Genomic DNA, 27289 nt, shown 5'->3' on the forward strand with positions numbered 1-27289 from the left:
AATTTTCATTTTCACCTATCAAGTAACAAATTCCCAAGTTCCCCTTCCTGTTCTAGGAAATTATTATAGAAGCATCTTTTCTATGACGTGATAAGAAGTTTAATACTTCTTGATACCATAATGAAGAATTATGAGAAATTATTGTTAGATGGATTTCGTAATTTAGTTTTGAATCTTACTCTTACAGAATAGAACTTCCCAGATGTTATAGTGTAAGGTTCAATAATCATTTCACTTGTAAGTATATTCTTGACTCTGAAAATATAGAAAATATTGGTGTAAACGAGGCACAAGAGAAGATCTAACAAGGGAAAAAAAGATTTATTTTTACTTTTTGATGAAGTTATTATCATAAAATATTGATTATAATTCCATGGATTCATAGGATTTAAGATATCTTCTGGTTAAGTGAGTGTACATTTTCACAGTAAATTATATGTAAAATCTATAGTTATTTTGTTTTCTTTTTTAATTTTTTTTATTGAATGTTTTGTCATTTTAGTTAGTTATGTTTTGGTATGACATGGTGCTCAGGATGACCTTAACAATAAAATTTTTCTGCCACCAAGTTGAATATTGTAGTGGTTGCCTTGTATAATGTATTGTTAGCCAACATGATAGTTTATATTATGTTTTGAATCCTTGTTATTTGGTAATGCATAATGTGCATATTACTATTTACAACTTCCCATCTAATTAATTAATGTCTTGATCCTTTCAAGCTCTTGTGGCTTTCTTCATGTGTCACATTAATTATATTGAGCTCATGAATAATAATTCTAAAACGATGGAGAGAGATATTCCTATTCATTAATTCTCGTTTGTTGTACATCTTGATGTGGATATTTGGGTCCCGTAATTGATGATAATAATATTAAGTAAAAAGTCCATAACAAGGAGTGGTTAAAGTCCCTATTTCTGATCAGGCATACATTTCCACATTACAAGCTTTCATTTGGGGAAGGCATGTAGTTTTTAGTAAAGCTGAGGTTGGTCGATTGTGGTACAGTCTCATCAACATGAGCAACGAGATGTATGATGCTGTTCAACACTATATCATGCCAATTCAGTTTGTGACTGTAATTATGAAACCTAGTGACCTTGAATATCTTATGGATGATAAATTTCCTGTGCACCATATTTTAGGTCCTTGCAAATATGATTTACTGAGAATTTGTTTTGATACACAAAAGGAGGAGTGGGATATTAACCATGATTTCTATCCCTAATCTAGAGAAAGATAGGAAGAACATATCTTATTTGATACCATGATACTAACTTGCCATAAGAAATCTTCTAAGAAGATATGAATAAATCTAAAGGAAACAATAGTATTGAGAAGAGTGTTACAACATCTTAGTAGTGCCTTGGCCCATGTATCATATATCATATTTAAATTAAAAATGTAAGTTGAAGTGATGGTTTCATGAGAAGGTAGGTTAAGTCAAACTGCTAAACCTTCAAAATTTTCAAATAAGCCAACAAATTAATGGTGAAATGTATGCTTTCAGTTACTATGAATCTGATTTGGTTGATGTTCCTTTAAATTCACGATGGATGGACATGCTTGCATGGAAATCTAAATTCATAGGATTAGTTGAATTACATTTGAATCAAGATTTATTTTGTATACTGTCCAGGTGACATTTCATTTCTTCGTCAAAACTCGATAACTTTGTTTTTTTTTCTTTTGATTGAAAATAGATCTTATGGTTCTAGCGATATTGGCAAGCTGTTAAGGTGATGGTTTGCATTGTGTAACTATTGACTCTAGTATCTTTGTTTGCATTTGCATTGTGTGGCTTTAGGGTTCATTTGGGAAGCTTCAAAAGTAACCTTGTTGAGCTTATGACTTATGAAAAGTAGTAGTATTAATGTCTGGTGCAATTTTTAAAACCAAATTGCAGCTTTCTAAAAAGCTATTTAGGAACTTATAAAGAAGTTAAAAAAAATGACTTCTCTCATAATACTATTACTTTTTATCACATTTTTATAAAATAAGCACTTTTAGAGCTAAAAACCCAAACACAAAATAATTTATTTATAAGCTACTTTTAATATAGCTGTTTATTGTTTAACCTATTTTGTCAAAAGGAGCTTAATTAAGCTGTTTATCCAAACTGAACCTTAGTGGCATGATATAAAAGACAAAGTACATTTTTAAAATAAAAAAGAACAGTCAAAATTATCATTATTATGTTACTAAAGTTCTGTCTTTAGATTGTATATTAATGACCTCTTTTAAATGTAAAAAAAAAATTGTTGACAAAATACATTATTATGCTTGCTCTTGAACCTTCTCAAGGAATTTGTAAATAACTAGATGCCTCAGAATTGATCTACTTGAATTTAAAAGAATATGTACTGGTAGATTCAATATCAAATGCAAGCATGACTCACCGACATTGTTAACCTTCTTAGCTTCAATGAAATTTAGGGCTTTTGTGATGAACATGCCTTTTTTATTCTTTATTTTTCTATATCAAGACTTTTGTTTTTCCTTGGATTTTCTTCTCTTTATGGGGAAGGCTTTTTACTGCATGGTGAATATCCTATTTCCCTTCTGGGTATGGTAAGAAAATCCATTATATATTGCTTAACACCACCATTTGCATCATACCTCAGTGCTCTTTGATTTGTGTTTGTCCACTCCTTGTGATAAGCTTTATACACAGTACTTTCATTAGCCAAGGGAGGATCATTTCCCAAAGTTATGGCAATACCTTATTTCCTAAGAACTAGCTCAATATCTTCCTATTGCCCTTTATTGCATGTCAAGAAGCTCAACATGGTTAGCAGTGCCGTTTATAATAAAGCAAGGTGTTACACAGGAATTTATTTTAAGGAAAATATAGAAATACAATAGAATAGTAAAAGACAACAGAGGAACTTTGCGAGTCCTCTTCTCTCCTAGCCTAGGCCTTTCCAAATCTTTTCCTACCTCTCACCTAATTAGGTCCTCCTTTTATTGCCTTCCCTCAAATTAATTATCATAATTAGCTTTCAACTCTTACGATTACGCCTCCCTAATTCTCTCATCTGACTAATCCAATCATCAATTATTGTCACTTGTGATTACACATTTCTCCTGCCCTATTATTCCTCCCTTTTTTTATTGCTTCTTCTAGAATAATGATAAGGTAAAGGGATTATTTTCTTTCCTTTTTTAGCTGCCTTTGCTGCTGACTTAGCATTCTCTCTCTCTCCAGGGTATGTAACAATACCCTCCCTTTGAAGCATCACCTTGTCCTCAAGGTGAAAGAAAGGAAAGGCTTCTTGAATTGCAGCTGTTGCTTCCCACGAATTCTCGAATTCTGGAAGGTCCCTCCACTTGATCAACACCTCCAATTTACCAGCCGCATTTTTCCTAACAGCTAGGATTTCTTGGGGTTCAGATTGTAGTTCATACTCTTTTGTTAGAGTCGTAGGAAGTGGCTGAATCTGAGCAGTGGGCTTGACACACTTCTTCAATAAAGAAACATGGAAGACCGGATGCACCCGAGCTCCTTCCGGTAATTTAAGCTTGTACGCAACCTGCCCAATCTTTGCAAGAATCTCATAAGGGCCATAGAATCTTGCACTCAGCTTTTGGTTGACCCTTTTTGCCAAGGTCTTCATTCGATAAGGCTGCAGTTTGAGGTACACAAACTCTCCTGGCTCAAAAGTGACGTCCCTCCTCTTCTTATCAGCATATGTCATCATTCGGTTTTGGGCCATTTCTATTTGAAACCTCAATTCATCCAACATCTAATTCCTTTCCTCCATAAGATTTCTTACTTCTTTAACCACAGCTTCGCCCTGACCCCGCAACAGAACCGGGGGTTCCCTTCCATAAAGGGCCTTGAAGGGGGTCATTTTTATCGACCCATGATAATTGGTGTTATACCAATATTCTTCCCAATTCAGCCATCGGGGCCATTGCTTTGGCGTAGACCCCGCAAAGCACCTGAGGTAAGTTTCCATGCACTTGTTCGCTTTGCCCATTCGTTTGGGGATGATGGGCTGAGCTCATCTTTAATGATGTGTCTGTTGCCTTGAAGATTTCGGACCAGAAACCACTCATGAACAGCCGGTCACGGTCGAAAACAATCGATGTAGGGAACCCATAAAGTCTCACCACTTCTTTCACAAACAGGTCTGCAACTTCCTTTGCTGAATAAGGGTGAGATAAGGGAAAGAAATGAGCGTACTTTGTCATCCTATCAACCACAACGAAGATGGTGTCCTTCTCTTGTGCCTTTGGTAGGCCTCCAATGAAGTCCATAGTTATATCTGACCAAATATTTGTCGGAATAGGGAGTGGCTGTAGCAGCCCAGCTTGGAGTCATGGTGGAATGTTTGTTCCTTTGGCATACTTCACATTGTCTCACGTAATCCATGATGGCCTTCTTTATTCCCTCCCAATACAGTACTCCAGCTATCCTCTTATAAGTTCGGAAAAAACCAGAATGTCCTCCCAACTTTGTGTCATGGAATTCCTCCAACATCTTGGGAATCAACGTTGAATGCCTTGGAATAACCAAATGCCCTTGGTGGAGCAACCTCCCATTTTTCAATGCATATCCACCAGTAACCTCCTTTCCAAAAATCAAATCCTGCATGATGCTCGAGTTTTGGGTCATGTTGCACCTCCTCTTCTAAGTTTGCCCATTCAGCAGCTGAAACCATGGAAACAGCAGCAAATTAGAATTTTCTGGAGAGGGCATCAGCTACTTGGTTGTCTTTCCCTGCCTTGTATTTTATTTCGAAATCAAACCCAAGCAACTTGGTCATCCACTTCTGTTGTTCCTCGCCTCCGATTCTCTGATCAAGAATGAATTTAAGACTCTTCTGGTCTGTATAAACAGTGAACCGTTGACCCAAGAGGAAATGCCTCCATTTTTGAATTGCCAGGACCATAGCCATCAACTCCTTCTCATAAACAGATTTAGCTTGAGCTTGTTCAGAAAGTTTCTGACTCATATAAGCCACTGGCCTGCCTTCCTGTAGAAGTACTACCCCTATTCCCTTCCCGGAAGCATCAGTTTCCACTGTAAAGGGCTTTGAAAATGAAGGGACAGCCAACATCGGGACTGTCACCATGGCAGTCTTGAGTGCTTCAAAAACTGCTTGTGCCTCATTATCCCACTTGAATTGATCATTTTTCAGTAGTTGTGTAAGGGGCCAAGCTATGCCTCCATAATTCTTCACGAAACGGCGATAGTAACTGGTTAACCCAAGGAATCCCCTCAACCCTTTGGGGTCCCTTAGAATTGGCCAATCCACCATGTCTTGAACCTTTTTGGGGTCCGCTTCAACTCCTTCTTTAGATATAATGTGACCCAGGTATTCAATACGTTCTTGGGCGAATTTGCATTTCTTCTTATTGAGTTAGAGCTGGTTGTGCTGGAGGACTTCAAAAATCTGCTGCAAATGACCCCAATGTTCTTCCAAATTCAAGCTATAGACGAGTATATCATAAAAAAAACCAAAACAAACTTCCTCAAAAATGGCCGCAACACCTGATTCATGAGTGCTTAGAAAGTGGAAGGAGCGTTTGTGAGCTCATGAATTTGAAAAGCGGTTTGGTGGATGTCATCTTCTCTCATCCTTATTTGGTGATAGCCGGACTTGAGGTCTAGCTTAGAGAATATGTTTGCATTTCCCAATTCGTCTAGTAGCTCATCAATCACCGGAATTGGGAATTATCAGCTATGGTCTCTCGATTCAATGCTCGGTAATCTATGCAAAATCACCAGCCTCCATCTTTCTTTTAACTAGGATCATCAGACTTGAGAACGGGCTAGTGTTTGGATGTATGATGCCAGAATTCAGCATCTCTTCTACAATTTTCTCAATCTTGGTTTTCTGATATTGTGGGTATCTATAGGATCTGATGCAAGGAATCTCTGACCCTTCCTTCAAGATGATTGCATGGTCCTTCTCGCGTTTGGGTGAGAGGCCTATAGCGGTCTGAAACAAGTCCCCATATTGTTGCAGAAATTGTTTAGCTTTAGCAGAAATCACCTCTTGCTCTTGCTCTTCGGTGACAGCAACCTAATGGTGATAACATAACCCTCCCCATCACTTTTTAGAGTGTGCAAAGTCTTCTTCCATGAAGCCCTGCTTTTGCTCAAGGAAGGATACTTTTTAGTTGCATCTCCCTGCCATCTTGTTTCCAGTTTAATGTTAATTCTCCATAATCTCCCACAAACCTCCATAGACTCACCAGCCATCCTGCTCCTAACACCACCTCCGAACAACCCAATTTCATTACAAAGAAGTTTTGGACTATTTGGACTCCTTGAATATTCAAGTGAACTCCTTCACAACCTTCATTCCCCTTTTCCACAGCACCGTTCCCCACCTTCACTTGAAACTCCCTTATCTTTCTCACCGGTAACGCCAGCCGCCTAACCACCTCGATGGCAATGAAATTTGCAGAAGCCCCAGGATCGATGAGCACCACCACTGTTCTGCCCTGAATCTCCCCTTGGACCTTAAAGGTCTTGTGAGTACTAAGTCCCCAATAGCTGTATGATGACAATTGCAGCTCTTCCCATTCAAGTTCCCCTTCATGGGCCTCTTGGTTCATCCTTACGTCTCCTTCTGCATCTTCTCCTAGGAGTATGATTTGATAGTGCTTCATGGAGCACCTGATCAGGTCCCCACTTCTCTCCACATCTGAAGCACAACCCTTTCCTCTGTCTCTCTGCCCACCCTTCATTCGAGAGTCGCCGTGTGCCACTGTTACGAGTCGTCTGCGAATGAAAAGCGCTGCTGCCTCCATTCGAACTGGTGTTGAGGCCTGTACGAGGAGTAGGGATGCCTCTGTTTGTGTTGGATCCAATCTCGCCCTTCGATTCGCCTATGCCGTCGTGGGTGTTGTACTTCACCGAACTAGGATTTTTGAAAAATCCAAATCTAGCTCCTACCGAACCAGATCCGCGTGACCCGCTCCCTTTCGTCAACCCCTCCACCCTCATGCCGATAGGGTCAACCCCGGTCTCCTTCCATGCTTGATTTCTCCATTCAATAGCCATGGCTCTATCCATTAAAGCTGGTAAATTATCGAACCAAGCCACCTCCAACTCCAACTCCGCCTGAATTTCTTTTTTCAGTCTATTTGCAAAGATGCACATAAGAGCTTTTATTCGCAGGTTTTTTTGCATTCATGCTGCAGCCTCAAACTCTCGCCTAAACTGAGCGACGTCCTTCACCTGTTTCACCTCTAGTAACGGAGCCATGGGGTTGAGAGCAGCTCCAAGTTGAAAACATTTCAATAAATCCTCCTTGAATCGTCTCCATGTCTGAAATGATGTGTATTCTTCCCACCACTCCATCCATGCGAGAGCCTCTCCCTCCAAAGCAAGAGTGACAAAGTCCATCCTTTCTTCTGGAGCCACTTGGGTGACATGATAATATCTTTCCATCTTCACCAGCCAGCCATTTGCATCATCTCCCGAGAAGATGGGAATGTCAAGCTTCCTGGTAGGCTCAAATCTCCTCTGTTCTGTTTCACCTTCATTATTGCCACTGCCTCTACCTTCTGAACCTTCTCCATCTCCCCCGTTTCTCCCTCCAGCCCCGTTTCCTCCCTGGTCATGGTGTTGTTGCGAAAGTATTTCCCTCAACTGTCTCAGCAGGTTAGTGGATAAGAGTTCAAATGATCGGTTTTGAGCTTCCATTGAACGATTCTGGGCCTCCCTCATCTCCTCCATTTGCTTCTCCAAGACTTCCAACCTCGACTCCATGGCAGCTCGCGTGGAAACCATGCACAGAACACCTAAGATCGGTGCTTTGATGCCAGTTGTTACACTGGAATTTATTTTAAGGGAAATATAGAAATACAATAGAATAGTGAACTTTGAGAGTCCTCTTCTCTCCTAACCTAGGCCTTTCCAAATCTTTTCCTACCTCTCACCTAATCAGCTCCTCCTTTTATTGTCTTCCCTCAAATTAATTATCATAATTAGTATTCAACTCCTACGATTACGCTTTCCTGATTCTCTCATCTGACTAATCCAATCATCAATTATTGTCACTTATGATTACACATTTCTCCTGTCATATTATTCCTCCCTTTTCTTTATTGCTTCTTCTAGAATAATGATAAGGTCAAGGGATTATTTTCTTCCCTTTTTTAGCTGCCTTTGCTATTGACTCAGCATTCTCTCTTTCTCCAGGGTATGTAACACAAGGATAACAGTCTTTGTTAGTAAGGAAAATATTTTCAGTTCATGGTAAAAGTTACAAGTAGACAAGGCCAACCGATCAATTAGTGACATGGACAAGGCCATGACTATAAAGATCTGATATTTGAGGGCAGAAGAATTTTAGTGTTGAGGTAGTCGTCTCAAATACTATGCTGCCCATCTAATTAACCCCATGGGTTAGTCAAGCCAAAACCAACTCAAGTTGCAAAATATCTCAAAAAATGAATAATTTTATTAATTTTACGAGTGAGTCATTGTGGTTGTATACAACTTACTTAACTAATAAAGCTATCCACAGGAATAAACAGATTGTGATTTCCTTTTCCACCGTGTACGCTGAGTTATTGCATGTTACAGCACTGTGTCTCAGAGAGTTTGGATGGGGGTAAATGTGCAAATGGCTTCCATGCTAACATTTGTCAAATGTGCAAAAGATTTTACCCTCTTCTGAGAAACTGAGGATAGCAAGAGAACCATTGTAATTGTAATTGTAATTGGAACTTCTTCTTTTGCCTTTTTCCCATGAAAATTGGAGTATAGGTATTACCTATCCCAGAAAGGAGAAAAAGATGGAATATGTGTCATCACATGTGTTATTTTTTAATGGAAATCTCACATTTCTCAAGAGTACTGTGTGACAGTGTCATCCTCTTTACAATATTCTAAAGATAAATAGCAATTTTGCTCTATGGCACCTTTCAGATGGGCTAATATAACTGAATAAGTTTGTCTTTCATATTTTTGAAATTTTATGATGTGCAAAAGAATTACAAATTAGCTATGTGCTCCAAAAGATTTTTATAAGAATGTTGTAATATTTCTTGATGATAACTAAAAGATATTATAGAAGTAATTTAAGTATAAAATGAAAATATGAAGTTGGAGGGAAATAAGATTTTCCCCAATTTGTGGCTTTTGAGTTTGTACTAATGTTTTCCTAATTATATATATATATATATAGGATGATTTTTTCCCCTTTAAATGTGTGAAAAATCTATAAGCAATAGAGGTGATGATATTCGATGGAAAAGAAAAAAAAGAGGCGGAAAAATCTGTCTACACTAATTCTTTTTTTTTTTACCAAAACTATTAAACTTACATTGTCTGGGAATTTGGAAACTCCTGAATATGATCAAGAGCAAAAAAAATTTCCTTACATCAAGAAGCTAGCAAACTCCTGTGTCACATAAATAAATAAATAATAACATAAAATGTACAACAATTTTGTAGCCGAAGAAAAGTAGGGATTGGATATGCCTTTTTCATCAACTCCTCCAAATGAGCAAGGAAAAGCTAAGATTGGGTATATGAAAGAAGGTTCCCACTAAATATTCTCAAGCTGGCAAATAATCCACATAATTGCAGTTTATAAGGAAGAAAAGACCTTTGTTTATTGCTCTCCTTCTTAAGTCTGTTCATCACGTAAAATTGTTCATGAGCTGATACTCTTTTCTTTTCCTTCCTTCCCTTTGCCTTTGTTTTCTTATTCGTTGATGCTGGAAAAGTTAGACCGTCCTTCCCATCATTGTAGTTTTGACGCTTCAGGTGCCGGCGTAGCCGCCACAAATTTAAGAATGAAGTCGAGCTCTTCTTGTTGCGCCTCTTTTTCGAATCCTCGACTACTTCCACCTCCAAATTCGTCATTTTCTTCGACAACTTGCAGATTATTGGTTTAGGTACTCCTTGTGATTTAGAAGCTAAAGGAAGAACATTGCAATGCTGCTCAACAAAGAACCTCTCCGGCGATAGCCCGAGAGGTGATGATATCACATTACCGTTTCTCGTGGCGAATCGCCGGAGAGGTGATGATATCACATTACCATTTTTCGCCGTGATCATATGAGATTGGTGGAGAACGGGAAAGATTGGTTTGATTTGACCGTTGTCGAATATCTCTTCCGCAGTTACAAATGTCTCTTTTAGACTATCAAAGCATGGAAAACTAAAATCTTGCTCTTGTTCTTTAAGTTTTTCAGCGTCATGGTTGACTTTGAAATTGAATGTTAAATCTTGATGGCATTTTTCAGGAAGTCGTGCAAATTCATCGGAATCAAAGAATGTATGAGGAAAAGGGAATGCTGGAAGGGTTTCCATTGCCAACATTTTCAAGAACTTGTGCTGAAGAACTTGTACTTTCTTTTCTTTGGTTTGGAGGGCGTGATAAGAAAGATGATGAAAGTTTCTTTTATATAAAGTGTTGGAACGGTTTTTTTTATTGTAACAGTAGTGATTGGATATGAAGGGGAAAATGTGAAGAGGAGAGTAAAAACGTTAGTAAGGTGTGTAATACGGTTCTTAGCCTATATGTCCAGATTATCAGTTTTTAATCCTTTCATTTTTTTTTGTTATTTGAAACCGAAAATGAATATTTTACCAAATTTCTACTATCTTTTGGATTTTGGATGTTCCTTTATTGTAAGCACTTACGTAGATAAGACAGCTAGTATATGCTAGAATCTAAATGTTTAAGTTATATGACCTAAATTAATTTAATTAAAAAAGTTTAAAACAAAAAATAGTTCCAACGAGAAAATATTTGTATTAAAAACGGCAAAACAATATTCGAGTATTAAGAATCTTATACCAACTAATTAAAGTGGAGAAAATACATTTACTTGCTATTAGGGGGGTGTACATGGCCCAGCTCAGTCCGGCCCCGAACACTTTAGGGGCTAATTTAGTGTGATTTTATCGGGTGTATGGTTGGGTAAGGGTCTCAAAAATAGACCCGGTCATTATTTTGGGTCGAGTCTGGGCCATAGTTCGAGCCACCCGAACTCGGCCCGGTCATCATACACAATTAATATTTTGTGTTATTAGTTATGGATGATGGTTATTCTTATGTGAAATTTAAATATTATAAACCTTAATATTTTGTGTTATTAGTCATTATAAGGTAATGTGTTAGGTTTAAAATGCATAAGACTTTAGACTAATGCATGATATTGTGTTATTTGTATTGATTTAAATATTTGGCGTTATTAGACAATAATAGTATTAATTATGGTTATGCTTTAATTTTAGAGAAGAGTTGGTTCTTGTTATATTTTTAAGTAAATTTTACTATGTGAATTGTGAAATAATGGTTGGAGATTAGGTGATTTTTATATACTAAAAACCTGGTTTTTATCCAATTTTCACTCGGTTCAAAAGTGCGTAAGTTTCACCGGTTTTCACCCGATTTTTACTCGGTTTTCATCTGGCCCGAAGGTACATAAGTTTCATTGGGTCTAGAGTTGGGTTAGGGTCTAAAAATTAGGCCCAATCTATATTTCAGGTTGAATCTGGATTAAGCCAAACCCGATGTGGCCCGACCTATGTACACCCCTTACTTGCTATAATTATTTAATTAGTAATACATGCTCGTTTCTCCTTTAGCAATGCGGTAGTACTTGCATGTTATAAAAACAAAGAGAAGGGCTAGGGATTTTTTAAAAATAAATAAATTAAATATTTTATTTACGAATATAGATAATTTATAGTCTATTTATTAATTTGTATTCTTTTACTTATCTTATTTACAGTATTTTATTTACAGTGTAGACAAAATAAGCTTGTATATATCTCATTACACTATAAACGAGATAAGACACATTTATCATTGCACGTATCATGTTTGCACACATAATACATGATGAAGAGCGATCAATACGTATCTCGTTTACACTGTAAACGAGATATGCACAAACTTATTTTGTTTACAATGTAAATGATATATTAGAAAAATTAACTCGTTTACACCGTAAACGAGATAAAGTATGACGAAACTCGAGCAACTATAAAAGGATATGCAACTATTTGTATTCTTCATAAACATTTCACTTCTTTTTCTCCTCTCTTTTTCTTCAATAAATTTAGTAAAAATGTCTAGTGGTGATGGATATGTTGTTGTAAGTGTTTATCCCAATTGTCTTATGAGAAACATTGGGATTATATTTGAGTTTGATAATCCTATTCTGTTACATATTCAGAAAGTAAATTCTTTGTCTGAGCTAAAGAATCTAATATTGACGAACCTTGTGCTAACAGGATAAAAGAGTTTGGAAGAGTTGAGTATAGGTTGCTAGTATCGATAGGAGATGAAGTTTTTTGGTTTCGTCTATTTTGGCTCAATGGCGATGAGCATGTGACCTCATGTTTGATATTCATGGGAGAATTATGGTAGAACAAATGATGGAGTTTTCTGTGGAGGTGGGTGATGTTGGTGGTGGTGGTTCTGGCCACTCGAATTTTGTCCAGGATGACCCACCTCTTGCACCACCACTGCTACAATGTGCTAGTCCAGTGGTAGACATAGAAGAGTTTGATAAGGAGTATGTTGCCAATAGCAACGATAGTGCTTCTTCTGAGGTTGATGATGATGAGGAGTTTGTACCAGAGACTCCAGTCGGTGCTTTAGTTCGGTATCTTTCGCCTGCCCTGTAACCAATTTCAGAGTTATCAATTGTACTCAATCACTATCATACATTGGATTTGGACACGATGCACGAGAAAATTTTATTTTTGAATATGGGTAGGGATAATTACAACATAGATGGTTGTGTTGAGTTTTGCATTGGTCACATATTCAAAAGTAGATAGCCAGTTATGCAAGGTTGAAGAATTACAGCATTCGGAAAAGTGCTGAGTATCAAGTTATGGAGTTAGATCGATCAAAGTACCATGTACACTGTAGGAAATTTGTAGCAGGATGTCCTTGGATTCTTTGTGTTGTCCTCCAACAGAATCTCAGATATTGGTAAGCCTTACTTTATATTATAATGTATATTTTCATTTATCATGATTATTTTGGTTTTGAATGCCTACCGATTATAGTTTAATTCGTTAGGGAGGTGCGTAAATTTGGCGGTGCACACACCTGTTTAGCCCTCACCATATCTCAGGACCATCGACAGTTGGATAGCATTCTCATTTGTAGTATTATCCTGTCCCTCATACAGTCCAGCCCATCAATTACTATCCCTGTTCTACAAGGTGCAGTTAGGCAAAGCTATTATTTCAAACCTTCATACATAAAGGTCTTGATGGCAAAGCAAAAGACAATTACGTAGATATATGGTAATTGGGATGATGATCCGCTTCAGAATTTTGGCATACGTAATAATTCCCAGGTTTGTCTAGCAAATTCTAAGTCTTTATGGATTGTGTTTATCTTGTCCACTTTCTTTCCTGTAATCTTCTTTATTTTATAGCATTTTTTTAACAAGAGAAGAAATATTAACAACAAAAATGGATATCACAAAAATCATGGAGGATCAGGGTCATCAATTTACAAAAGATTGTTTAATAAGTCTTCCCGTGGCATGGATTTATTATACTTATTCTAATATATGTAGTAAAAAATAGAGTTTTAAAAATGGTTATGTATTGATATTTTTTACTGTGAAGTATGTGGGTTGCTTACTTTTTACATTATAATGATACAACTAATAGAACATGTTATTTCAAATGTCTTGAATAACTCAATTGTATCAATTAAGAAATAGAAATCATATTCATCAAATTTACCATTAAAAAAAAATCATCCTACTAAAAACTTTCATTAACTTCATTGAAAACATTTTGCTTATGCAGGTGCATTTTGTGTCCTTTGTCATGACCAAAGAGTCTCGTAGGCATTCAAAGAGGAGAAAGCATCGCTTTTTTCATGGCCTTAATAAGCTTTCACATGAAAAAAATTGTGAAGACTGAGCCCATGGTGTCATAACTTGTTATGATATCTTAAAATGGTTGAGAGGTTGAGTTCTGTTTGTTACCTGCACTAATAAAAACAGGCTATTAAGGGAAGGAACCACTCTTCTTAAATAAAACATCAAACATCTCATATTACTCGATGTGAGACCTTGGGCACCCCATAATACCCAAGTCCCTATCATACTTCTTTATAACTAACTATATTCAGCTGAATTTCACTATTGGTCCAGCACTAAACCCCAATGTCTGAGTCCCAACCTTTGAAGTCACCACTCACCAACCACCTAACTCATAAAATCCAGTAGTTTAGCATTTAATGAATAGTTGACCTGTGGTTTAGCTTACTTGTTTAGAAAATCATTTCTATTTTCTGAACTCTTAACTTTTTTTGTTCTTTTTATTTTTATTTTTTTAATAATTATAATCCATAGAAATTCCCATCTTTTTGCTGCAAACCTGCCATCACTACGCTGGAGTTTTATCCCTTGAATGTTTGACAATGTCGTCTGCAATACAAGATCAAGTTGCCATCATTGATTGATTGAGCTCTTGTTGTCATGCTAGATACTAGATAGGTTCAAGTGCTCAGTAATTTTCATTGTCAAAATGAATGTTTAAACTGTTAGTTAATGTCCTAGAGCTAATATAGGGATAATGCCAAAATGGTCTCGAATTCAAGTATTCAACTGGTGAATCAATCTTGTCCCCCAATTTCAAATATGCCTAAATAAGTCCCTCAATTTAACAACCGTGAGTTGCCGTTGGTCATTTGTAGGACTCAATTTAGTACTTCCCATCATATTAAAACCCAAGGCCCCAATAGTTACATGTTTATTTCTTTTTTCTCTCGTCCTCTCATCCATTTCTCAGTGATTTCTGCTTCTATTTTCGTCTTATGCTGCTTGTGCTTGCTGGGTCATGATGGGTGGTGGGGAGAAAGGTCAAGGGAACTCAAGTGAGGCTAGAGGGCTTTGGGGATACACTTAAGTGAAAAACACAATTCCTCTTCAATAGTAAAATACCTAGATACCACCCTCTCCAATTCTTAAAAGGGTTATTGTTCAACAAAGGGCGACGGAGAACAAGATTTGGATAATGAAGAGGAGACTCTTGGCATAAATGTGTTTGTGTGGACGAGCTAGAGGTCGTGTAGTTGTGTGGCTCATCGTTTGCGGGACAAACATCAAATTCCACAAGACGTCACTTCAAGAGGTACTCTCTTGTACCTTACTATAGTGATGGTTTACGTTGTCCAAATAATTTGAGGTGATACTAAACTCATGAAATGAGGTTTTATGGCCGCTGTCTGATCTTGTGTTAAACTTTTATTTGATAAATTTTTGTTTGCACTATTCCACTGTGTATGCTTGATGTTTTTTAACACAATCCTCCTAGTCATGCTCTGCATTTTCTGGTTGCTAATTAAGCTTTCCTATGTTTTGCACTCTTGAAATGATGAGTTGTTTTTATATTGGATATTCTGAGGGTTTGATCTGTTACTTGGTCATCTTCAATTGTTCATTGGACTCAGACTCGTGTAGTGTGTTTTTTGATGTGTTGAGTTGACTAAAAACGTTATGCTGTTTTCTAGTTCTGCGGGTATGTCTCTGTTTGAACTGTTTTATCTAGTTTTGCAGTGTGATATCTTTTTTTAGGTAAAGTAGAAACTACTTTGTGCTCTTATGAATTCAGAAGAGTGTCATCATGCTACATGGGAACAAAGATGGCCTTGTGGACCTGAGAATGATGTCTACTATTGGGAATGTGGATGGTGTTTTCTCGAATTGCTAGAAGAGATTACTCGAGATAAAGGAAAGAGAAGGGCAGTGCGGTTCACAGACCACAAGAGTGTAATGTAAGTTAAATAAAAGATGAAGAGAAATTGATAATTGAGGACTGTTAGATAATGATTTAGTCAAACTTGTCAAATTATCTAATGGTTCTCAAATATCAATTTCACATAAAAATAACTGCATGTGAGTTTCCACCTTTTCAATATGTATCTTGGTAATTAATCTATTTTTTTATTTATTTTAAAAAGACCTAAAATTCTCTTTCTATCTGCATCTTCTAAACTTTTCAAAAATCATAATAAATTATATATTTTTTGTTTCTATTTGATCTTAGTAGTATAAAACAAATAACTCATTTTATCTCAGAAATATTTATTTTATTAAAGAGTTACTTGTTTTATTCTGGAATAACAAACAAATGAGGCCTAGCACTAAATACATTATACCCGTGAAAATATAAACAGAAAAATAATATATTAATTTAAAATTGAAACCAGCGCTGCAAACGTTGCTTTTTGACGTAAAATAAAGAAGTAAAGAACACTAGATGCTATTATGCTGGCCTTAGTCGATTATAGCGATGTAAGATGATTTATTTGAGATCAATTTTATACAATGTATAAGCAATTTATATATTTAAATCATTATTCAAGTAACAAATTTGTAAAAATAATTATTTGTACTATTATAATAATAATGCATGGTCGAATTTTGTAGGTAGAATTGTTCGTCTAATGATCATGATGAAGAAAAGACTTGTCCTTCCCTTCTCCCATCAAGAAAAAGATAAAATTACAATCTTGTTCTATACTAGTTTCTCAACAAGCATTGGGAAATGTTCTGAACTTCTAAAATTTATGATTTCTTTTTCTATTAATAAAGAGTTGATTGGTCAATTACTCAATTCATAAACATAAAAAAATGTATTTACGCCTTTGAAAATAACGATAAACATTTTTAATATATAGTTATCATTTTTAATAATTATAATTATCATAATAATAGTATAGGCAGTAATGAAAAAACATCGGCGACAATAATAATAATGATAATAATTTTCTTGCAACAAATTAAATATAACATACAAGCAAACATTTTTATTTTTATTTTCATTTTCATAAACTTCTGATCTAAATTGCCCTGAATTATGTTTTAGCAATAAATATTACATTTATTTTTAAACATTTCATTCATCCAATTTATTTTTTATCTTACCGCCTAATAAATTGATTATGGCTATCTAACAATTCTTAAAATTTATTTTATTTTCGTAGACAATATGAAAGTCTTGTCCAGACCAAGTAAATGGAATATTCAAGGGTACTTCTCCAAGCTCCAATTTTTCTTTTTCTGTCGAATCCCAAGTCACAAAATTGATGTTCACACCACTTATCGTATTCATGTACAGGAAGATCATTTTGTTTGCATTAAAATTTCTTTGTATGCTAGTTGCAAAAGAAATTTTACTTTTATAATAATGCTACACATCCAAATTTTTTTGTTAATCAAATTCAATCAAATTAGTTTAACATAACAAAATTAGTTATAATTAGTATTATTCCAAGTCTTATTATTTAACTTAGTTGGACTTAATTCATAAAAAGTTGGATGTGTAGCATTATTCTATTTTAATATTAGAATGTTTATTATTTTTGCATCTACAGGAGTGAGTTATTTGGTTTTATATTAAAATAAAATTAAAAAAAATTTATATTTATCAAAATGTTTTAAACTAAAATTTATTACGTATAAGTTCTTTTTATAATTTATATAAATAATCACAGAATAAAAAATATTACTATTTATTCATAAATAGTTCTATTTTGTTGCGATTGATTGAAAAATTATATTGTCTCTTAACACATAAATCATGTCAGATTAGTACACTATTAAAAAAAAAAAACACGAAATCACGATACTACTTTGTCACCATTTACTAACAAATCTAATGTTATCCTTTAACATATAAATAATGATAGGATAATATGCTTTTAGAATTGTATATAAAACCCACTAGACTAACATGATTCTATGTATAAAAACACAAACACTCAATACGCTAACATGATTTATGTAATATGTACAAATAACAAACAATCTAACCTATCAAAATTTATTAATAAAAATCAAACGAAGTATAAAAATATATTAGATTTTAAAAGTCTATTACCCTACAATTATTATTAAATGATAATATTAGATTTGTGAGTAACATTATATTTATTTTATTATTTTGTCATGTTATTTATCATTAATGTTTTCAATCAATTAAAATACAATAATGTTATATAACCAAGTCATTTTAGTTATTAAATTCAATCAAGTTAGTCCAATAACTTATTAACAAAATAAAATTCAGCTGAAGAAGAAAGAAAAAAAGCATAAAAAGAAGAAAAAAGATATAGTTAAATTTAATTACAAAAATAATTTCTTCACTTCATATGTTTTATTAGAATAATATCCAAATAAATTAAATAAAAAAACGGTAGTACGTGAACTGATCGACATATCATTTTCAACTAAGGATTAAGTTATATTTAATTTAGTATCAAATTTTAAAACAAAAAAAGATATGTAAATAACTTGTGATTTATAGTTTATGTTTCAAAATCTACAGGTAGAATATTTATTTTTTCATTTTTTTATTAATTTCCCCATTCAAGAATATAGTTCAAGTTAATATATATCACTGAATTTATAGTAGACATGCTTTAATTGCTTTAGAATAATTGATTAAGAATTATGATAAATTATGATAAAAAAACCTCTTAAGAAAAGTGTTGTATTAATCTTGCTTATATAATAACATCATAAATGGTTCCTATTAAAACAAACTTATTCAATTAATATAATTAGTATCACAGTAACACTACTTTGTGGGAAAAAAAGAATTGATAGTTTAATACTTCTATGATCTTAGAAATTTACAGATATTCTGAAAGTATAAAATGTTTAAAATTTGATAGATATATTGAAACGAAATGAGTATTTATGATCACTTGACTTGCCAATGCTTCTGTATTTGGTATCTATTGATGTGACTCCGTTTGTGTTGGATCCAATCTCGCCCTTCGATTCGCCTATGCCGTCATGGGTGTTGTACTTCACCGAACTAGGATTTTTGAAAAATCTAAATCTAGCTCCTACCGAACCAGATCCGCGTGACCCGCTCCCTTTCGTCAACCCCTCCACCCTCCTGCCGTTAGGGTCAACCCCGGTCTCCTTCCATGCTTGATTTCTCCATTCAATAGCCGTGGCTCTATCCATTAAAGCTGGTAAATTATCGAACCAAGCCACCTCTAACTCCAACTCCGCCTGAATTTCTTTTTTCAGTCCATTTGCAAAGATGCACATAAGAGCCTCTGTTCGCAGGTTTTTTTGCATTCATGCTGCAGCCTCAAACTCTCGCCTAAACTGAGCGACGTCCTCCACCTGTTTCACCTCTAGTAACGGAGCCATGGGGTTGAGAGCAGCTCCAGGTTGAAAACATTTCAATAAATCCTCCTTGAATCGTCTCCATGTCTGAAATGATGTGTATTCTTCCCACCACTCCATCCATGCGAGAGCCTCTCCCTCCAAAGCAAGAGTGACAAAGTCCATCCTTTCTTCCGGAGCCACTTGGGTGACATGATAATATCTTTCCATCTTCACCAGCCAGCCATTTGCATCATCTCCCGAGAAGATGGGAATGTCAAGCTTCCTGGTAGGCTCAAATCTCCTCTGTTCTGTTTCACCTTCATTATTGTCACTGCCTCTGCCTTCTGAACCTTCTCCATCTCCCCCGTTTCTCCCTCCAGCCCCGTTTCCTCCCTAGTCATGGTGTTGTTGCGAAAGCATTTCCCTCACCTGTCTCAGCAGGTTGGTGGATAAGAGTTCAAATGATCGGTTTTGAGCTTCCATCGAACGATTCTGGGCCTCCCTCATCTCCTCCATTTGCTTCTCCAAGACTTCCAACCTCGACTCCATGGCAGCTCGCGTAGAAACCATGCACAGAACGCCTAAGATCGGTGCTTTGATGCCAGTTGTTACACTGGAATTTATTTTAAGGGAAATATAGAAATACAATAGAATAGTGAACTTTGAGAGTCCTCTTTTCTCCTAACCTAGGCCTTTCCAAATCTTTTCCTACCTCTCACCTAATCAGCTCCTCCTTTTATTGCCTTCCCTCAAATTAATTATCATAATTAGCATTCAACTCCTACGATTACGCTTCCCTGATTCTCTCATCTGACTAATCCAATCATCAATTATTGTCACTTATGATTACACATTTCTCCTCTCCTATTATTCCTCCCTTTTCTTTATTGCTTCTTCTAGAATAATGATAAGGTCAAGGGATTATTTTCTTCCTTTTTTTAGCTGCCTTTGCTGCTGACTCAGCATTCTCTCTTTTTCCAAGGTATGTAACACAAGGATAACAGTCTTTGTTAGTAAGGAAAATATTTTCAGTTCATGGTAAAAGTTACAAGTAGACAAGGCCAACCGATCAATTAGTGACATGGACAAGGCCATGATTATAAAGATCTGATATTTGAGGGCAAAAGAATTTTAGTGTTGAGGTAGTCGTCTCAAATACTATGCTGCCCATCTAATTAACCCCATGGGTTAGTCAAGTCAAAACCAACTCAAGTTGCAAAATATCTCAAAAAATGAATAATTTTATTAATTTTACAAGTGAGTCATTGTGGTTGTATACAACTTACTTAACTAATAAAGCTATCCACAGGGATAAACAGATTGTGATTTCCTTTTTTACCGTGTACGCTGAGTTATTGCATGTTACAGCACTGTGTCTCAGAGAGTTTGGATGCGAAACTTGATTTTTGCTGTTAGAATGTGACACCAGTACCAAACCCTAGACAATTGACTATGATATAGTTCAGTTAATTCTCCCACCAACTAGTAAGTGGTGGCCCTTCATCTCTAAACATATTAGGATAAAGTCTCTTGCTGTTAGAGAAATGATTAAGAAAACATAAATATGTGATTGTTGCCCATTGGGATATTATTTCTCTATGTGGATATTATTTGCTAGCCATTTGCAAATAGAAAAACACCTAAAGTATCCATGTTTCATGGTCATTGTTGATAAGGTGCTTTTATTATGAATTGATTGTTGAACTAAATTTTGTATATTTTACTATTTGCGTATGGCTAGCAAATAGATTTGCAAACTAAAGTGATCTCTTCACACGGTTATTATTTTTCGGCTATTATTTGTAGCTACAATCATTTAATCGAAGAGTAGCATACAATTTTTTATTTTTTAGAAACTTTTAAGCTAACAAAATTCCTAGAGTAGTTTATATGGTTATTATTTTTAAGCTACTGTTATTCAACATTAATCTATAACCCAACCAATGTTGCCCAAGTAGGAGAATATACTAATATTTTTGTGTCATATTTTGATGGAGTAGTGGATATTTTGTTTTTACAAGAATGGGTAACATGGCTAGTTTGATGATTCTATGAACATTAGTATTATTATAATGAGATTGTTGTGAATTTTGGATTTTATTTGTTATTTGAATTCTACACCTATATATCTGTACAGGGTGGTGCCTCTTCAAGCACGAGTAGCTTTCATGTCAATGGGCTCAATATTTTGGAATTTCTACTTGTCATCAACCATGACCAAGTAAAATGCATGCTGTGTTAGCAATTTTGCATTCTTTCAAATCTTTACAAGGTATTCATCAGTCATTACTTCAAATTTATGTTTTGGTTTGTTATAACTTATTGCAAGTCTTTGTCCTATGATATCTTTTGCAGATTGAGCAGAGTCTAACCGATTTGGGTGACGACAGAAAGGGGTAAATGTGCAAATGGCTTCCATGCTAACATTTGTCAAATGTGCAAAAGATTTTACCCTCTTCTGAGAAACTGAGGATAGCAAGAGAACCATTGTAATTGTAATTGTAATTGGAACTTCTTCTTTTGCCTTTTTCCTATGAAAATTGGAGTATAGGTATTACCTATCCCAGAAAAGAGAAAAAGATGGAATATGTGTCATCACATGTGTTATTTTTTAAGGGAAATCTCACATTTCTCAAGAGTACTGTGTGACAGTGTCACCCTCTTTATAATATTCTAAAGATAAATAGCAATTTTGCTCTATGGCACCTTTCAGATGGGCTAATATAACTGAATAAGTTTGTCTTTCTCATTTTTGGAATTTTATGATGTGCAAAAGAATTACAAATTAGTCATGTGCTCCAAAAGATTTTTATAAGAATGTTGTAATATTTCTTGATGATAACTAAAAGAAATTATAGAAGCAATTTAAGTATAAAATGAAAACATGACAAAGTTGGAGGGAAATAAGATTTTCCCCAACTTGTGGCTTTTGAGTTTGTACTAATGTTTTTCTAATTATATATATATAGGATGATTTTTTCCCCCTTTAAATGTGTGAAAAATCTATAAGCAATAGAGGTGATGATATTCGATGGAAAAGAAAAAAAAAGAGGCGGAAAAATCTGTCTACACTAATTCTTTTTTTTTTTACCAAAACTATTAAATTTACATTGTCTGGGAATTTGGAAACTCCTGAATATGATCAAGAGCAAAAAAAATTTCCTTACATCAAGAAGCTAGCAAACTCCTGTGTCACATAAATAAATAAATAATAACATAAAATGTACAACAATTTTGTAGCCGAAGAAAAGTAGGGATTGTATATGCCTTTTTCATCAACTCCTCCAAATGAGCAAGGAAAAGCTAAGATTGGGTATATGAAAGAAGGTTCCCACTAAATATTCTCAAGCTGGCAAATAATCCACATAATTGCAGTTTATAAGGAAGAAAAGACCTTTGTTTATTGCTCTCCTTCTTAAGTCTGTTCATCACGTAAAATTGTTCATGAGCTGATACTCTTTTCTTTTCCTTCCTTCCCTTTGCCTTTGTTTTCTTATTCGTTGATGCTGGAAAAGTTAGACCGTCCTTCCCATCATTGTAGTTTTGACGCTTCAGGTGCCGGCGTAGCCGCCACAAATTTAAGAATGAAGTCGAGCTCTTCTTGTTGCGCCTCTTTTTCGAATCCTCGACTACTTCCACCTCCAAATTCGTCATTTTCTTCGACAACTTGCAGATTATTGGTTTAGGTACTCCTTGTGATTTAGAAGCTAAAGGAAGAACATTGCAATGCTGCTCAACAAAGAACCTCTCCGGCGATAGCCCGAGAGGTGATGATATCACATTACCGTTTCTCGTGGCGAATCGCCGGAGAGGTGATGATATCACATCACCATTTTTCGCCGTGATCATATGAGATTGGTGGAGAACGGGAAAGATTGGTTTGATTTGACCGTTGTCGAATATCTCTTCCGCAGTTACAAATGTCTCTTTTAGACTATCAAAGCATGGAAAACTAAAATCTTGCTCTTGTTCTTTAAGTTTTTCAGCGTCATGGTTGACTTTGAAATTGAATGTTAAATCTTGATGGCATTTTTCAGGAAGTCGTGCAAATTCATCGGAATCAAAGAATGTATGAGGAAAAGGGAATGCTGGAAGGGTTTCCATTGCCAACATTTTCAAGAACTTGTGCTGAAGAACTTGTACTTTCTTTTCTTTGGTTTGGAGGGCGTGATAAGAAAGATGATGAAAGTTTCTTTTATATAAAGTGTTGGAACGGTTTTTTTTATTGTAACAGTAGTGATTGGATATGAAGGGAAAAATGTGAAGAGGAGAGTAAAAACGTTAGTAAGGTGTGTAATACGGTTCTTAGCCTATATGTCCAGATTATTAGTTTTTAATCCTTTCATTTTTTTTTGTTATTTGAAACCGAAAATGAATATTTTACCAAATTTCTACTATCTTTTGGATTTTGGATGTTCCTTTATTGTAAGCACTTACGTAGATAAGACAGCTAGTATATGCTAGAATCTAAATGTTTAAGTTATATGACCTAAATTAATTTAATTAAAAAAGTTTAAAACAAAAAATAGTTCCAACGAGAAAATATTTGTATTAAAAACGGCAAAACAATATTCGAGTATTGAAAATTTTATACCAACTAATTAAAGTGGAGAAAATACATTTACTTGCTATTAGGGGGGGTGTACATGGCCCGGCTCAGTCCGGCCCCGAACACTTTAGGGGCTAATTTAGTGTGATTTTATCGGGTGTATGGTCGGGTAAGGGTCTCAAAAATAGACCCGGTCATTATTTTGGGTCGAGTCTGGGCCATAGTTCGAGCCACCCGAACTCGGCCCGGTCATCATACACAATTAATATTTTGTGTTATTAGTTATGGATGATGGTTATTCTTATGTGAAATTTAAATATTATAAACCTTAATATTTTGTGTTATTAGTCATTATAAGGTAATGTGTTAGGTTTAAAATGCATAAGACTTTAGACTAATGCATGATATTGTGTTATTTGTATTGATTTAAATATTTGGCGTTATTAGACAATAATAGTATTAATTATGGTTATGCTTTAATTTTAGAGAAGAGTTGGTTCTTGTTATATTTTTAAGTAAATTTTACTATGTGAATTGTGAAATAATGGTTGGAGATTAGGTGATTTTTATATACTAAAAACCCGGTTTTCACCCGATTTTTACTCGGTTTTCATCTTGCCCGAAGGTACATAAGTTTCATTGGGTCTAGAGTTGGGTTAGGGTCTAAAAATTAGGCCCAGTCTATATTTTAGGTTGAATCTGGATTAAGCCAAACCCGATGTGGCCCGACCTATGTACACCCCCTACTTGCTATAATTATTTAATTAGTAATACATGCTCGTTTCTCCTTTAGCAATGCGGTAGTACTTGCATGTTATAAAAACAAAGAGAAGGGCTAGGGATTTTTTAAAAATAAATAAATTAAATATTTTATTTACGAATATAGATAATTTATAGTCTATTTATTAATTTGTATTCTTTTACTTATCTTATTTACAGTATTTTATTTACAGTGTAGACAAAATAAGCTTGTATATATCTCATTACACTATAAACGAGATAAGACACATTTATCATTGCACGTATCATGTTTGCACACATAATACATGATGAAGAGCGATCAATACGTATCTCGTTTACACTGTAAACGAGATATGCACAAACTTATTTTGTTTACAATGTAAATGATATATTAGAAATATTAACTCGTTTACACCGTAAACGAGATAAAGTATGACGAAACTCGAGCAGCTATAAAAGGATATGCAACTATTTGTATTCTTCACAAACATTTCACTTCTTTTTCTCCTCTCTTTTTCTTCAATAAATTTAGTAAAAATGTCTAGTGGTGATGGATATGTTGTTGTAAGTGTTTATCCCAATTGTCTTATGAGAAACATTGGGATTATATTTGAGTTTGATAATCCTATTCTGTTACGTATTCAGAAAGTAAATTCTTTGTCTGAGCTAAAGAATCTAATATTGACGAACCTTGTGCTAACAGGATAAAAGAGTTTGGAAGAGTTGAGTATAGGTTGCTAGTATCGATAGGAGATGAAGTTTTTTGGTTTCGTCTATTTTGGCTCCATGGCGATGAGCATGTGACCTCATGTTTGATATTCATGGGAAAATTATGGTAGAACAAATGATGGAGTTTTCTGTGGAGGTGGGTGATGTTGGTGGTGGTGGTTCTGGCCACTCGAATTTTGTCCAGGATGACCCACCTCTTGCACCACCACTGCTACAATGTGCTAGTCCAGTGGTAGACATGGAAGAGTTTGATGAGGAGTATGTTGCCAATAGCAACGATAGTGCTTCTTCTGAGGTTGATGATGATGAGGAGTTTGTACCAGAGACTCCAGTCGGTGCTTTAGTTCGGTATCTTTCGCCTGCCCTGTAACCAATTCCAGAGTTATCAATTGTACTCAATCACTATCATACATTGGATTTGGACACGATGCACGAGAAAATTTTATTTTTCAATATGGGTAGGGATAATTACAACATAGATGGTTGTGTTGAGTTTTGCATTGGTCACATATTCAAAAGTAGATAGCCAGTTATGCAAGGTTGAAGAATTACAGCATTCGGAAAAGTGCTGAGTATCAAGTTATGGAGTTAGATCGATCAAAGTACCATGTACACTGTAGAAAATTTGTAGCAGGATGTCCTTGGATTCTTCGTGTTGTCCTCCAACAGAATCTCAGATATTGGTAAGCCTTACTTTATATTATAATGTATATTTTCATTTATCATGATTATTTTGGTTTTGAATGCCTACCGATTATAGTTTAATTCGTTAGGGAGGTGCGTAAATTTGGTAGTGCACACACCTGTTTAGCCCTCACCATGTCTCAGGACCATCGACAGTTGGATAGCATTCTCATTTGTAGTATTATCCTGTCCCTCATATAGTCCAGTCCATCAATTACTATCCCTGTTCTACAAGGTGCAGTTAGGCAAAGATATTATTTCAAACCTTCATACATAAAGGTCTTGATGGCAAAGCAAAAGGCAATTACGTAGATATATGGTAATTGGGATGATGATCCGCTTCAGAATTTTGGCATACGTAATAATTCCCAGGTTTGTCTAGCAAATTCTAAGTCTTTATGGATTGTGTTTATCTTGTCCACTTTCTTTCCTGTAATCTTCTTTATTTTATAGCATTTTTTTAACAAGAGAAGAAATATTAACAACAAAAATGGATATCACAAAAACCATGGAGGATCAGGGGTCATCAATTTACAAAAGATTGTTTAATAAGTCTTCCTGTGGCATGGATTTATTATACTTATTCTAATATATGTAGTAAAAAATAGAGTTTTAAAAATGGTTATGTATTGATATTTTTTACTGTGAAGTATGTGAGTTGCTTACTTTTTACATTATAATGATACAACTAATAGAACATGTTATTTCAAATGTCTTGAATAACTCAATTGTATCAATTAAGAAATAGAAATCATATTCATCAACTTTACCATTAAAAAAATTCATCCTACTAAAAACTTTCATTAACTTCATTAAAAACATTTTGCTTATGCAGGTGCATTTTGTGTCCTTTGTCATGACCAAAGAGTCTCGTAGGCATTCAAAGAGGAGAAAGCATCGCTTTTTTCATGGCCTTAATAAGCTTTCACATGAAAAAAATTGTGAAGACTGAGCCCATGGTGTCATAACTTGTTATGATATCTTAAAATGGTTGAGAGGTTGAGTTCTGTTTGTTACCTGCACTAATAAAAACAGGCTATTAAGGGAAGGAACCACTCTTCTTAAATAAAACATCAAACATCTCATATTACTCGATGTGAGACCTTGGGCACCCCATAATACCCAAGTCTCTATCATACTTCTTTATAACTAACTATATTCAGCAGAATTTCACTATTGGTCCAGCACTAAACCCCAATGTCTGAGTCCCAACCTTTGAAGTCACCACTCACCAACCACCTAACTCATAAAATCCAGTAGTTTAGCATTTAATGAATAGTTGACCTGTGGTTTAGCTTACTTGTTTAGAAAATCATTTCTATTTTCTGAACTCTTAACTTTTTTTGTTCTTTTTATTTTTATTTTTTTAATAATTATAATCCATAGAAATTCCCATCTTTTTGCTGCAAACCTGCCATCACTACGCTGGAGTTTTATCCCTTGAATGTTTGACAATGTCGTCTGCAATACAAGATCAAGTTGCCATC

At 35.1% G+C, this 27289-nt stretch overlaps 1 protein-coding gene across 16 annotated transcripts in view; it reads left to right on the plus strand.

Annotated features, from left to right (window-relative positions):
- LOC107478098 (U11/U12 small nuclear ribonucleoprotein 25 kDa protein) overlaps nucleotides 1–27289 on the plus strand; it is a 66413-nt gene that overhangs the window by 8094 nt on the left and 31030 nt on the right. For 2 of the 16 annotated variants that reach the window (XR_008007078.1, XR_008007072.1), the window contains exon 7: nucleotides 14830–15101. The exons of 6 other annotated variants lie outside the window; for them this stretch is intronic. Coding sequence is in view for 2 of the 10 variants with exons in the window: in XM_052259080.1 (XP_052115040.1) it covers nucleotides 26638–26754 (117 nt within the window). In the remaining 8 variants the exon portion in view is untranslated. 8 more of the 16 variants (XR_008007076.1, XR_008007080.1, XR_008007074.1 and 5 more) reach the window with 8 other exon arrangements.

The sequence above is a fragment of the Arachis duranensis genome, chromosome 3 (assembly GCF_000817695.3).
Source record: "Arachis duranensis cultivar V14167 chromosome 3, aradu.V14167.gnm2.J7QH, whole genome shotgun sequence".
In the NCBI taxonomy this organism is placed as follows: Eukaryota; Viridiplantae; Streptophyta; class Magnoliopsida; order Fabales; family Fabaceae; genus Arachis; species Arachis duranensis.